Raw genomic sequence first — 15,911 nt, 5'->3', positions numbered from 1 at the left:
ACAGTAAAAGATATCTAGACAAAGAAACAGTGACTATAACAGAGAAATACCTGCATGAACGATTCCGATTAGTGGACTACTTTTGATATCTTCCTAACGCATGTAGGATACGTTCAGCTGATAGCTGAAGCTATGTCATGTCTTCCGTGTAAAAAGAATCTCTGAATTTCCTAAATAATTCACTGATGCTATTTGTCACAATCATTGGTGGCAATGCAATGTTAGACACAGGGCACATATGCTCCGCTGAAAGTAAAGGATTAGAATGCCAATCCATGTGTAGAAATGAAAAGTCTTCTCGGAAATATATAATCTCACATATTGAATCCCTTTTAGACTAGTCGATCTATCTACAGCTCCAAATTCAGCTAACCGAAAGGAACTCCTGAGCGAGTTGGGTTGTCCGTTGTTACACCTGGATGTCAGGCAATACAGTATTGCCTAGGGCTGAAGTGTGGCCTAATTTACTAGGCGTAAACTATTCAGCAGCAGCTGTGAGGATTGCCCTAGGCACCCAGACGAAGGCCGTCGACATTTTGTCATGTGACTTACAAGTAAGTCACCTTAAGAGTTCAGTGACAAAAAAAATAAATAGCAAAGGATCTCTAGGAAAAGAAACGGTACACGCCTTCTTGAAAAAGCTATTGGTATCTTGGACAAGGATGTCGGTCAGGGAATTAAAATAAAAACGTTCAGCTTAGATAGAATGGCTGGAATAGATTACTTACGTCAAAAGGCATGTGAAGATTCTGCTAATGTGGAAATCCGTTTGTCAGCTTTACATGAGAAAACGTGGTCCCATCTGATGACTTAGGCAAACGCTACGGCTAAATGATCGAACTCAATATGTTTGAGTGGATGGTTAGCATATGGTATAGGCTTTAAAAGACTGCTCATTTCTTATACAAGTTAGCAATGGTACAATTCTTAAGAAGTTAGAACATTGTAGGACGCATACTTGCCAGATACCGTCTAAAGGCCTGAAACGCTGATTATATTTCGATAGTTTTGCGTGAAGCACGTTCCTTTCTTGACTAATGGCGAGTGCTCGACGGCGTTAAATTGTAACTGTTAGCTCAGAAGCCAAAGGGAACCATAATCGAGTAAGAAGTAGGTGTATAATCATGCAAGCCACGTTTTTGCCTTCCCTTAGTTGAGAGATATCATTGAAGGAATTACTCTTGAGCGAAACCGGCTGGCACGTCACATCGTCAAAGAGATCTATTTTTCTATGTTGGTAGACCTATGGCAGGCCGCTATTTCAAACTGAATTCACTTGAAGGGACGATCCTACAAAGGCAGGGCACAATAGTCGACATTTTTGGATGAAAAATATTCTGATTTCAATGAAATTTCTGAGAGATTTTTTTCCTAAACTTATGAGGAAACCATCTACGACCAGAACAACCGTTCTAAGACTTCCATTGATCCTATTCTATCCGACTACGTAGTTTTCGCACGCTACAATAGTTTCAAGTAGCATTTAATGCCTTGTCGCATGAAGGATATGTCCTAGCTTCAAATGAAACAGTAGCTATTAATGTTGTTGGATCGTTCGATCGAAACCTGAATTGATTTGTAGATTGGTTAATAACGCGGTAATATAAATCTGTTATTATTGCCATTTATATAAACATATATTTAACTAAACGTACTTACTGTTGAGACATCAATCTACGCCAAATAATCATAGATGATCTTCAAAGCAGGCTGTGCTAGCAATAATATTATAACTGTTCCATCTGTAGATTCATCGTAACCTATCGCTCAACTTTGTGTAGTAAATACACATAGAGTATTGGCTTTATTTGCCAGATTCGGCCTAGCTGTTTTCCCATAACCCATCTGTTCTCAGAGAGCAATCAATTCATCATATCTACGCCGCTTCTGATGGTGCACAAAGTTTCCAAAAGCCTTTTTATCTCACGGTCCAGGGTTACACAACAGTTCGGGTTCAATGTTAGCTAAATCTGACCATCGACGACCCCGTACAGCACCTACGAGAACATAAAAAACACCAGATGCTTAAAGAATGCCTACTAACCATATGACATGCATGTAGGTATAACTACAGGGCAGCATAGAGCCTACACAGCTGTCACCGTCATGATTCATCTGTTATCCGACAGAGCATATATTTATAGGGTCGAAAAGTATAGTCCTATCTGTGGACGCCTCTGTCTTTTCATACAATGGCTCACTCCCATAGCTCGAAGTAATTAAGCACTAGCTTTCAATAGCATGCCTCTATAAGTTAGCTAAAATCGATTATTCAATAAAATACGGTAACTTTGCTATGCTAGTTTCGGCCTCCACTGACTCTATCACTACTAGCTTTAGTCTCCGTACAGCATGTGCCAGCGCACAAATTCAAATTAGAAAGAAGGTTATGTCAGGGCCGAATATGGCACCGCGTGAGATCAGCTTGAAATGATGCGTCACCTTTTTCCGGGTAACTAAGAACTACCTTGCTGCCAGTTTTGGCTCGAGGCCTTCGTACTTAGCCTGCTGTCTTTCAAGTCTAAAACTAGGCCATGATTTTTATTGCCTGAAGTGCCACGCAACGGAGGGACTGGCGCAGCTAAGCAGGAACAAAGTCGTTACTAGTATCTTATCTTATAGACTGTTTGGCGCCTATCATATAGTTCATTCGGCCTATAAGCTCTTATCTGACACATCGCGTGAGTGGGTGGAGGTGATTCTGAATTGAGTGTGAGGCACAACTTACCACTTCAAGATATCCAGTAGGCGCTGTCTATTTCACCCTGCTTAAAGCTCTTTGGAGGTCTCCATACCACCTACTACTATGGCTTGTATGTTTCCTTCATCATTCAACGTGATAAGCGTCGCGCGAAGCAGATGAAGCTAGCTAGTTAAGCAGCCTCGACAAGGAGCGAAACCAACGATGTATCAAGCGCTTCATATATAATTAGATAACTTTTCGCAAAATCTAGAAGACGATTTTCTAATGAGGTAATTCCAACTGCGGATGACTTACGTTGTATGCAGTAATTTTTCTCTAAAGAAACCTAGATACATACGTGTAATTTACAGGTAGATAAGTTGATGTGTGCAATAGATGGCCCGAACGCTTAGGGTAAGCAGGTAACGGGCAGGACAGTGCACGACCATCTCTCAGGAGGATGGTATGTAAATTCAAAGGCTTGCATCTAGGTATTTGCCGTTGTACTATACAATTTCAGCCAATATTTTCTAACTGCATTAGTACCTACTAGATTCGTTTAATTTCTCAGACCTTTCAGCACAGACCAAACCGCATTTCGCATAAGCTTACATGAGCTTACATGATATGCTACTGTCATCATGAAAGTCATTGTCATCACGCTGAACATTGTTAAGATCACCATTCTGATGACGTATTTGTGATTTCAGCAATTTGCCGAGGTTAGTTGAAACCTTCAACTGCTTCAGTTGCCTGTGCCCTTTGTCCTTCTGTGTCAGGGAACAAAAATATTAGTAGCAGCATTAACACCCCAACGAATAAGACTCGCTGGTAGTGGTACAAGCAAAACTAACCGCAAAGCCAGACCTTTACCTACTATCGCTACTATTACTGATACTGCTGTCGCTAGTGGAGTCGAGAAGGGGCTGCACGATCGCCATTACTCCTGTAGACTGCCTGCTACACGCTAAGGAGGAGCAACGCAGGTTAACTGGGCCATCTCGGAAGATTTCCACCTTACATTATTGGCCTTGCCGCGTCCAATATCTGATGTCTGTGGTCAACGTATACGGGGAGGACACTGTACAAGCAAAGCGTGCGGACTAACAACACGTCTATCGCTTGACAGTGTGCGTGGAGGTGGGTATGCCTTTCGTAACCCCGGGGCTACTGTAGTCTATTGTGTTCATTATCAGCGTCATCAACCTAACCTAACTTAACCTTAACCAATATGCTATTATCATGATGATAGCTGTGGCCTGCCTGTCTGTCTGTCCTAGCAAACGCTTAGCGGACGACAGTGTCATCCGCCAAAGCCTGCTATCGGTTTACTTACCGCGTATGTCTCATACACCTAGCGATAGCAAAAGTCGTGGCCTCGACTGAGGCTGGCGAGTATCTCGGAATCAGCACTTGGTATCCTGTTGGCTTTATGATTGCGCCCTTGCTTTGCGTGTTTATTTGCTGTTGACTTTGCCGCTATGGATAATGCGACAGAACCTTTGTTTTGGTACCTTTAAACTTGGATATAGTGGATTTTGACTTTTTATTTCTCGATTCTTCTAGACTGTTTAAGGCGCGGTGTCAACAATGTTACCTTACAGAGCTAGAATAGCATGCCCCGTTTTCATTTTTGCAACTCAGTGCATTTCCCCTATGAGTTTGGAAGGCTGAGCTGCTCAAAAACATGTGGAGGCGCTACCACTCCTCTTGTATATGTCTCAGCGCACATATGATCTTATTGATGTTTCAGTATTGCGGACCGGCCCGAGAAGCCTCGACGTGGCTACCGAAACCAAGTAACTATTAAGTCCTTGTCGGCGTTGCTTTTTGCTGCCACTGTCAACCGGCCTTGCTCCATCAGTGCTAGTACGCGCATGGTCGGAGAGAAAATCAGGCTATGAGGCTTCTATCTTATATGTGTATGTTTTTTAGGGCCAACCGGGTACATACTAAACACACACTAAGTCAGAGATCAGTGAGCCAAACTGGCACTAAAACGTCTTCCGACTTCTAGACTGCTACTTCTCTCGATTCGTGCAGTTGCTGCTGGCGTCCAGCAATTGCAGTCTCTGCGACGCTTGGTGTGACCCTGATCTATAAGTAACAACGACTTTAGGCTAAGATCACAGCCCAGGCTCCACCAACGGTATCTCGTTTGCTTGCCACCTCTGGAGCTTCCGTTTGCCCCTCGCCCTCAGCCCCACCTAGCGTAATCTATGGTTTCCTTTGTTTTTGGGTATGCTCATCTATCCATGTCACGGTGAACCTTTACCCATGATATCGAATCGACGACTATTTTTCTGCAATGTCACCCGCTAGACTGAATGACTGGCGCGCTCATGACGGCGTGCATGGACGCCATTGGCGGACTCGTGCATGTACCCTGTTATCTCGAACGAGCTTCAGCTGAGAGAGAGAGGGTCGTGCACAGTTACGGGCGCCTTTTGGCGAAATAAAAGTGCTCTACTGAGAAATATCAGCATGCTGAGATCGCCTCGCAACTGTCTTCGATTTTATCAGTTGGGGCTGTCCAGGCGTATCATAATGCGTTACCGATCGCGAAAGACATCGGGGCTCTAGCGTTGGTTATAGCGCTAAATGCTATTGAAGAACTCAGAGACGTGGCTCGTATTGCAACCGACCTCTTGGCTGAGGTGGTTTACATAGTTCTTAGGTCGATCGACTCGCGCGAAAGTTTGAAGCTAACCGTCTGGATGGAATCCAATCTGAGTAGTTGTTGCCAATCAAAAAGGATAGTAAATATTTTTTTACTGACTAATATGAGCTTTCGTACAGTGTTACCGAAACAAAAACAAGTAAAACGGAAATGCAAGAAACATATATGATCATTCAAAAGTATATAAAAAAGGGACCTGGGCTCCAAAACAGTTCATTGTACATAGAAGTATAACAGTAATACAAAAAAAATTATTTTCTATATACCATATTTAGTAGTATTGTGTACTTGAGTCCCTTTGTGAAATGCTAGTGGAAATAGCTCCCTTACATATCCTCTGGTTCAGCGATCATCTATATTATATATCGAGAGATTTTTTTTCGCAAACAACTCATTAAACGTTTCCGATCCTCCGCTAATTGACTTCATACTCCTGCTTGCAATGGCGGTGAATAGATATCTAATACAGGAATCATATATTATCATTTTATATACAGATTTTATACGGTGCCCTCGACGACTGGTCTGAGAAAAAAATAGGTGCTCAAACAGGTACCGGCCCTGAAGTTCACAAGCCGCCAAAGACCAGTTCATAATTGAGATTCGATACAAATGATGAAGCTGTCGTTTTTCATCAAAAATATCATGAATAATAATAATAATAATAAATAATTTTGAAACCATTCAACAAAAACGTCTTTTTATATTCATTCTGTATAAGAAAAATTAAGCGTTAGATGTTTCGATGACGTCCACCTGTTTTTCTTTATCTTCTTCGCTATGAAGTATTTCGAATATAATTAAGACTTACCTAAAAACTGACCCTGAGGTATTTTTGGCAACCTGCATTGAATCAATCTTGAGTCTGGTGCATAGTCTAGTTTCCTGATATAGAGATCTTTTTAAAGCCTTTGTAGTTCCGAATTTCAGAAATGCAAAAAACATTTGTTTTTACTTTATTTGCTTCATAAAAATGATGTACATAGGCATCATATACAAATTGTCTAAAGATGTGACTAAAGTTCAGTTCACTTCTTCTAACACAGTGTAACTTGCAAAATACGCGCATGGAGCGCGTTGAAGTTGCCCAAAGTTAACTATGTTTAATAACATATACAGATAGTCTCTATGTTTCGAGTTTTACATCAGGTTGGGCTGCTAAGCACTGCATTAGGTATTCCGTATGTATATTATCTGTACGGCAATATGGCGTCATCGCTGGTTTCATTCTATAACTTTGGAAATATTATTATTCTCGCTGCTAGCGTGGAAAAAGAAAAAAATAAGTACACAGATGTTCAGACTAAGATTTCAACGTACACTGATAAACGGTAGATAGCATTATCCAATGAAATGGCCGACCGGTATTTCGCACCCTGTGTCGCATCTCATTCTATAGACATGACCTTTATAATTGTTAAATCATTCTCTAGACATCTCTGCCTATAATAGCGAATGCAATACATTCAGTAAACACAATTTACTCTTTCTCGCGTAACACTCCTCAGATGCCTAACAGGTAATGTTTCTACTATATCTTGTTCATCTTTTGCTTTGACGCTCTGCCGAGCTGACGAAGGCTGATTTGCCTGTGAGCTGGTCAGCGACACTTGCTTTGCCTATTTTCCCCTTCCTTTCACACCTGATGACTTTGTGGGGCCATTTGACAGGGTAATACGATTCTGACTGGCAAGGCTCGTCCCTCCGCTACTTGTACGCTTGCTACTGCTACTACTGTCGCCGATGATCTTTTCTGAGGTACAGCTCTGTGGGGGGAAGGGGGGATCCGACAGTATTCATAGGTACCCCTGACGTCATGGCTCCTTCTCCTTTCTCTTAATTTTTCCGTCGTACTTTTTATTTACATCGGACAAAGCTGTCTTCCTTGATGACGAGGAGAGGACAATATGAACTTCATTAAACTAGCCGAACCGTCATTACACATAATAGATTTCCATCCAAGACATTTCCCTCATTAGTTCAAGTGAAAATCATCTGTCTTCGAAGTGGTCACAAGCACAACGAGCATACAGTGTAGTTGTCTTGTGTAAATAATTGTTTTGTATGAGTAATTGTCTAGAAATTAAACTATATAAAGTTTTCCGTAACATAACGGATAACATAATTGTTAGGTTAATAAAAATTCCAATTATGACCTTGTGTCTCGGATATAGGTGGTCTTATACGTCTGGCTTTTTGTCATCAGCCTTACGTTTATTTGTCGACCCTATGACTGAATTGCGCCGAAAGATTTCGGGAAAGACTTGCGATCTTGTACTTCTATTATATATACAACAGCCCAATGGGTCATTACTATCTAACGAGTAGATGCTACTGAATCAGAGCAAAATCGGCGCTTTGGCAAGGTTGAGGCCTTTGCCAATAGGGATTGAATCTTAAGCCACTTAGGGAAAAATCATTATAAACTGCTATTCATTTTGCTAACAGCAAAAGGAAACCCGCCAGTGTCAATGGAGCGGGCAACATTTTAAGGGCAAACGATCAGAGATCGTCGTGGGATAGCTGAATTCGTTCTTGTTTTTATAGGGAAGACAGCCTTTGAGTGATGTCTCACAATAGATCTCATAAGGCTATCCAGAATTATGCCAGGTTCGACTAGTACTCTTATCTTACAACAATATCCAACCTCCAACAACAGCAGCAGCTGCTTCCGTTACTAGACACGTCGCGTCCCGTTACATGTGGGAATCAATATCGTTTATATTTGTCTTTGAATGGTCTAATATGACTAACAAATGAACCTACGTAGTTTTCGATACAAATTAATATATGTGCAAAATTTGCATACTGTTATAACAAATACAATCGCACAAATTAATGCAAGTGTATATATATATGACAAGTTTTTATCTGCCAACAAAAATACCAAGTTCCCTTTACGTCGGTACACGAAGAGAACGCTTTATTTTAAACGAGTTCTGTCTGTCGATGTCCAGCCAAGCTCTCATATTTATCGGGTTCGTGATGATGCTTCCGTGTGGTCCTTCGGTGATTGGTCGCCCAAATACCCGCCCTTACTCCGCACGTAAAGCGGTCGGCTTCAGAACGTTTGAACCAGCCTGGCGCGGCCTAAACCGATGCGTCCATCCGTTCCGACCCTAAGCTGTGACCTGTTCATTTTAAAACGCCTTACACATCTAAGGGAAAGGACACATTAGAGCAGTATTTTACTGACGGAATATGCGGGGCGTGGGTTCAAAGATCAGGTATGCATCGGGTCAATGATGGCCCGTACCCGTGGTAGCTTTCGCTGCATCGCAAACAGTCTAAAGCTGGTCTCATGAAGGATGCACGTCTTAAAGTGGCACCGGCATTATTCAGCGTCTTCGGGAGCGGACGGCGCGCCCGAGCTCTCTCAATTCGGAGACACCCAATGTAAACCATGCTTGAGCCAGCTGCTTTCTATGGCTAAAGGAAACCGTGGCAAAAACAGAGCGCAAGCGATTCTTTTTCAAACGAATTAGGTGGGGCTTTATTATGGCCCAAAAGGCTTGCAACAGCCATATTAAAAAGGAGGCTACCTATCTTTGCTTATGTTGAGTATCCATGGATATAAGAACTACAGGCTAGCAGTTCTGCAATCATAGAGGCCAGTGCATTAGTTATTCGGTATGGATTCATGTAAACACTAGAAGATGTAGACGCTGCATCTAGATCGTCTCTGCCCTAGTGACTGTAGATACAGTGGACGCGAACACCGCTATTGTTAGAAAATAACCCGCTTTTTATAGAGCGTTAGCATAAGATACCGGCATTGTGCTACGTTGTCAATTACTATTTAGTGTCTGTGAGAATTGTGGAATGATCTTAGAAAATCCGTATTTCTACAGGCACAACAGAGCCAGTCACACACAAAAACAAGCAGAAAATTTTTATAAATCTGTCGTTTTTTAGCGGTAACACTTTTAATATTGAAAACTTTGATCACAGTCACACATGCTAGCGATAAACACAATCGACATTTCAAAAAATCTTACGTTACCAGGAAGCTGTGGCCTACTGGGCCTCGCTTAGGCGAGTCATTCCGTCGGCGGGATCTATTTCTACCGTCCTAAGCTGTTCGCTGTATTGGCGAGATTCGGCAAAACGCTGAGGACGTTATCGTTTTAATCGAAAGGCATACGAAAGCGGTGCAGCTCAGCTCGAGTCGATTTTAATTTTCCGTTTGAACATTGCAAACAAGTCACCTTTTCATGGCCGAAATACGTCTCAGCTCGTTTCAACGGGGCCGTGTCCTTCGTTTCGGCCGTGTTCTTACGAGCAATTTTTTTCCAATAGAGGCAGCAGTCAAGACCGTAAATGAAGAAGAGGACGAAATCATACAGATTCTGCAGCCCGAGGCAATATCTAACGGTTTAAATGCCATATGCAAAACACAGATACTTTGGCTGGCCATGATGTTTGCAAGTAATTCGTCCCTATGCCCGAAAGTTCTGCGGAAATCGGCACCAGGAAAGCCCGTTTCCCAATAGACCCAGCCTCTTCAGACTGTTCATATTTGTGGACGATTTCATGCACTGCGAATTTGCGTCAATTGATAAGCATTGGTGCTTGCGAGCATTTTAAAAGAGCTATGTTTCATTTTTAGAAAACTCCCCTTTTAGCGCATAGATCAAGCAATCACGCTCCAGGAATTTTTCGAGTAGTTGTTAAATCTCTGTATCGTGCGCTTGGATCACGGACGGAGCGTCCCTGTCGGACTCCAGCTAATCATGTTTCTCGTCCTAATATAATTTTAGTTGTAATATTCTAACGGGGGCCTAAAAAGCGGGAGAAAATAGTACTTTAAGGTAAAACATATGATTCATACCAACTTACCCTAACCCAACTGTTAACTTAGGGATAGCCACGAGTTAGATATGGTGTCATAGCATTTATACATTCTTATATCCAACGCACTTGCCACTGCATACCATGAATATGGGAAAAGAGATTCTTACTGTCGTTTGAACAGGTTTTACTACCAGAGCCCTATAGAATGCTACTAAAGCACAACGTTCGAAATAGACAAAGTGAACAGAAAGGGTAGTCAAACCTAATAAACTACAATTGGCTTACATTGCTTAATGTGGGCGCTATTTGAAAATTGAAATACGTAACGAAAAATTCACAGTTGTGTAACAGACACGGAGTCTAAAATGACATCTGTCATTCAGGACATAATAAAGTCCTCTACTTTACACAGGCGTGTGTCGTTCCAATGTAGGGCCGACTCGAGCTGCACCTTATAGGTGAATAGAGGGCCAACCTTTGAGTCAACTTGGAGCCATTTTACCGTCGACGCTACGGAAACAATTAATTTCACAATCGACTAACACTGGAAAGGAAGGACACGAAAAAAAACAATTTTCAGTTAATAGCGTAATTAACGTCGTGTTATCTTTTGTTGGGACTATTAATTTCTTTAATACGTAAGAATTGTATCAATTTCATAGCCGCTTGCAGGATATCTATTACGTCATGTTTTGTTCGGAACAGACAAACAATACCCAAGCTCACCACAACAATCTGCCTTGCGTACTCCCTTTTGAATTTTGCAGGAAGTCATGCTCGAATTGTAAGTGTCCTCGCGAGTCACACGATATTTACAATGAGGAGAATGTGTCATCAAAAGAGCGCCTCGGTATTAAAACGAACGCCGACAAGAAATGCGACCATTCAAGCGCGCTCTCGCCTGACCTCTCCAACTCTGCCAAGGATAGGACTTTGTCCCACGCCCACCCTCGCGCCCAGGGCTACTCCTGGGTACCCCCAGGATTGCCTGCTGACAAGGTGGGATGGTATACGCATGTAAACCATTAAAAAGAAGAGCAAGTTTCTTATTCGTTCTGTTGTTGTATTACTTTGTTAATGTAGTTTTAACAACATTAAATGGTAGTTTAATACTGGTCGTCGGCATCTTTTCACACTCATCTATGCATTGTCAATAATAGTAACGAAATGCTAAAGGCTCAGCGTTTCAACAAATTAAGCTTTCTCGTCTTCAAGAAACAGAAACCTAAATGGCAAGCATTGATTTTTAGCACTAAATAACATACGTGTCTCTCATAACTCCCAGTCGACCTACAGCTGTACATTCCCAAATGTTGCAAAATATTTCATGTATATATTTATCAGTCTTCGTCTGGTGACTGTCCGCAATTTAGAAAGCATTCAAGATTTTCAACTCACTAGATAACCAAAAACTCGCAGGGTCAGGTCAGGAAATTCGGCCAGTTATCCTCAGTCCTTCCCATGCGTTTTATGTCCAAGTAGATCGACAGATATTTCCGCGAGCTCCCGAATCACAAAGTACCAAAGGCGAGTTCACCAGGCGAGAAGTACCGCGACAAACAGCTAATCCTCCAGTTACCGAAACAGGACCTGGCGTTGCCGTATTGTAAATTCCTCGAAAAGGAGCACCATAAGGCATTCGAAGATTTCGTCAACACGCGCAATGAGTGTGCACTCGATATCGGCTTCGTCTGCGAGGCGCTCGACGCTCCCGTTGTAAGTCTCAACATGTAGCCAGGCGCTACATATCCAAAATCCAGTAACGATGTTCTTGATAATATTGTTATACGACCACTGTAACAATCATAGTAGGTATTTACAAAGTAGAATCATTTCTACGCATGATTTAGGCTTGAAGAGCTCGACACCAATACCTAGTTTGGGGGTGGCAAATGTTGAAGCCATGATCAGACTCAACTTTACTACACATGGACAGAACATTCCGGAAAAAGAATAGCTTTTAATGCATATCTCGGCTGCCTTATTGTGAGATTAAATCGTCGGGATATTCTTTCTCTTCGGATTAGCGTTATGGACCTGCTTTACTAAGAGAAATAGAGTCGGAGTGGATCTCACTGACTCTGTTTAGAATTCCCTGCAGTTTAACAAACCTGTAGACAGGTATAACAATCGTACAAGCAGCTATTAACTCAAACATTTGTTTCCTTTTATCCAATTAAAAGTATGTCGGAACTCAGAAAATGTTTTGTTCGTCTACACGTTTTTTATCATCTACAGTGAAAGATCTTCGTAACTTCCATCAATCCTATCACACTCTATATCAATCCTATGACACTAACTCGTCATCTGAAAAGATGATTAAAGATTAAGGAGATTCTATAATCCAACAGGAGTGAACTTATACTCTCCCATTTTAAAAGGTCATCCATTAAAGAACCACGCTGACAGCTCGTGAACGGGCCAGAGTCTAGGTATCCAAACCTAGCTCCCGGTTCTGCTCACGTGGACACACCGCAATGATGTTTTTGACGTCGTTATCGTGATCGTCCCCCGGCCATTTCTCCTGCGTCGTTATCACCACTACGATTAGGTTTTCATAGTTCTCCTTTTTTTAAAGCCCCTGGTAAATGTCTAGCAAATGTTTGGTGTTTCACGGCGTCCTTTTGATATTCGCCGTTGTCAGCTATCAGGACATGCCGTACGTGCCATGAATTATTCACGCGTGTACTGTATCAGCATGGACTTTCACTGAAACCAGTTTCGTTTTACGGTACGTTCGCTGGTTGGTTACATCTACTTGTTGATGTAAATGAACATGCACTCTGAGCGGCATATTCGCTCCCGTTACTATAAAATTAGATGATTTCGTCTGCTTAATCCTTCCATGTTGTGCCTTTAAGTATAGTTTTACAGAGAATGCAGCATATATGGAAAGGGTCTATTTTTTGACACTGGACATATAATTATACTACGTCTATAGTAACTGTAGAATAACTGACTGCCCAGCGTCAATGATGGCTGGTTAGCCGTCGGGCCAGAACTTCCATTAGACTGAATAATAAATCTATTATAGCCACAGGCTGTATTGTACGACGATTATTGTTGCTGGTAGTCATTTTGGTGCCGGGTAAACGCGGATCATTGACGTGTCGCTAGTATCGACAGATATATATGAAATGTACAGATTTCTATGCTAAAAAAGCTATCTAAAAAACGTCACCGTTGTCCATAAGCCCGATCCATATAACGGGTCGTGTGTTATATTTTGTACATTGAATGCGTCGAATGTGAGCAGGCAAAGAAACATAATGAAATTTGCAGTTGCTATTCAGAAGGTACTGCGTGATCAGGAATCGACTCAAACTGGAAAGGTCACTCGATAGAGCATGAACCCAGGAAACACTATAGGAAACACCCAGACCGAGACCACTTGAGCTCGATCGCAAGTCGAGGGATTATGCTGAGCATAGCTTTCCTCGATCCGGACCTTCTCCCTTCGGAGCTGCTCTGATTTATACGGTAACTTGATCTCTGAACCAGTCGTCGCTAGTAGAGACACTAGCGCCCACGTCAACCGTCCTGGGACAACAACCTGAAACTCCAGTAGCCAATATACAGCTAACCTTTGACGCCGCTGTCAGCTGTATCAATGCACACGAAGGCCGAGGTTTTGCTCCTGATCAAATACCGCTATAAGGGTACCCATACATATTTGCTAACGCGTGAGGGATCTGAAAGGTACACATCGATGACCATCGTTGGCGTCCGAATACGATTTTGTATCAGGCCAACATGCCAGCAGGAAAAGCTAAAGCATCGATAAAGAATATCCTGCTCTCGAGAACGATAAAAGACTCTACGTGAGAATAACATCCTGAAGAGCACACCTTCGCGACAGAGTATATATGCCAGTTGTAGGTGGTAGAGTATCATACAAAGCTACAATAAAAATGGAGACAGATGTACAGTCATAGCATTCACTATAGAGACATAAGGTATTAGTGTAAGGTATATCAATATTATAGATAATATTAATATAGGCACTTTGAGGTAGTTCGTTTAGTTAATCTGTTTTAGTTACGAATAAAGCAAAGTTGTTCAAAAATAGTGCCAAATATAACATATATTGAACAATTTCTTTGTCGATTGTTCTAGAATAACATCATTTTTATTCCTGCTATTTGCAACCCCCCCCCCCCCGGAGGACATTTGGCGTAAAGCTTGGATCATTACACGAAGTCACGGATCTCTTTGAATCTTAGAGAACTTTTTTCTCGACCTATCACTCGATTCAACATCTGTCATTCTAAAGCAAGTGGGTTAATTAACTGTGGGTTTTCGATTTAATTTCCACACTTATAAATAAATATTATTAACTATAAATAAATATAAAATAGCAATCCAGCTACATTGATTCAGTCATGTTTCACTTTTGGTGTCAAAACTCTTCTTTTAATTGGTAACCTTTAATATCCACTCGGATCGATTATGCCATTGTTACACCTTTTGTGTAAAAAATTTCTGTTTTTGAATTTGTGTCTTCTAATATTGGGTAATTATAAACGAACTGCACTATACAGGGGGAAAAATGACGAATTATCGGAATTACGTAGAGGTATAAAATGGTCATTTGTAGGATAAAGATGAAAGACATCAAATTCAAAGGGGTATTTTGTTTTTGTGCTTATCCTGAACCATATCTTATAGTTATATCTTGGTATAGTAAATTGCGTTATGTAGTTGAAGATTTAATAGCAAAGGGCTGCTAATATCGACTGTGTTCCCATGCTCAATGGGTGTTCCATGTGTTAATATATGAGGATACTATTGATTCTGTTTATAATGATCTGACTATATTTAGGACTGCCGACGATGTGGAGGCATTTTGCCCGCCGGGCAACTCGGAGTGATCGCACCAAAGTTCGGCGAACAGGTAATGCCACATTTGCTAAGATGTTCATAGCATTTCAATAATTTTTACTACATACTATGTATAAATATATCTAACAAGTACAAGTATAACAAAAGGAGTTAATGTTAATATACTGCGTGTTGCAGTTGGTTTTGGTGTATCGTATAGAGATCCGTAACATATCTGCCGTTATGTATCTATTCAATACGAAATACACCAGCGCCACTCATAAAACACTCGTGTTTCTCTTGAATGCCGCCAGGTGGCTTGGCACAGCGCCTGTTTCGCTTGCGACACTTGTCATGAGCTACTCGTCGATCTCACGTATTGTATGAAGGACGGTCGAATCTTCTGCGAAAGACATTATGCGGAACAAATTAAGCCACGATGCGCCGCATGTGACGAGGTGAGTGCGAATTTATCAATGATTTTCATACAGCAGGGACAAATTTTTCCACACTGTTCAGATATTACAGAAGATAAATGGAGCGTCTGCAGAACGTCTAGTAGGGTCTTCAAAAAAAAAAAAGAAATTTACAGGGGCGCCACATTGTTTAGACGGTGACTAGTGGTTACAAAGCTAACGATGTTCGAAAACCTCTTAAATCTAACTAATTCTCCATATTAGTAGACGTACTTCAATTTGTCATACAATGCTCTTGAAGGCAACGAGAAATAAATAGGACGGTATATCCTGGATCAAAGACCAGTGATCAAAGGGAAGTTAGTTTTACTTTTAACTTATTTTTTTTATGGAAGGAGCCCAAACGGCTTCAAAGTAAAACTTTTGGAACCTTTCTAAAAACCTCATGAACAGGACGACTCTAGCCGATCGATCGAATTTTTTCGCTCACCCATTGTCCGTCTTTACAGATGTAAAT

The 15,911-nt window shown here is 41.5% G+C and overlaps 1 protein-coding gene across 1 annotated transcript; it reads left to right on the top strand.

The window, feature by feature from the left end:
* Positions 1-8,564: 8,564 nt before the first annotated feature.
* Positions 8,565-15,591, top strand: LOC111266026 (prickle planar cell polarity protein 3; the record flags this gene model as incomplete). Its single annotated transcript, XM_086970759.1, has 5 exons — positions 8,565-8,590; positions 10,925-11,156; positions 11,640-11,873; positions 14,980-15,051; positions 15,293-15,591. Coding segments are annotated over exons 1-5 (863 nt in total), but the record flags the coding sequence as incomplete, so codon positions are not given.
* Positions 15,592-15,911: the final 320 nt, after the last annotated feature.

The sequence above is a fragment of the Varroa jacobsoni genome, unplaced genomic scaffold (genome assembly GCF_002532875.2).
Source record: "Varroa jacobsoni isolate VJ856 unplaced genomic scaffold, vjacob_1.0 scaffold_1043, whole genome shotgun sequence".
Lineage (NCBI taxonomy): Eukaryota > Metazoa > Arthropoda > Arachnida > Mesostigmata > Varroidae > Varroa > Varroa jacobsoni.
Note: the sequence above shows the minus strand (reverse complement) of the source record. Positions and strands in the feature narration are given on the sequence as shown.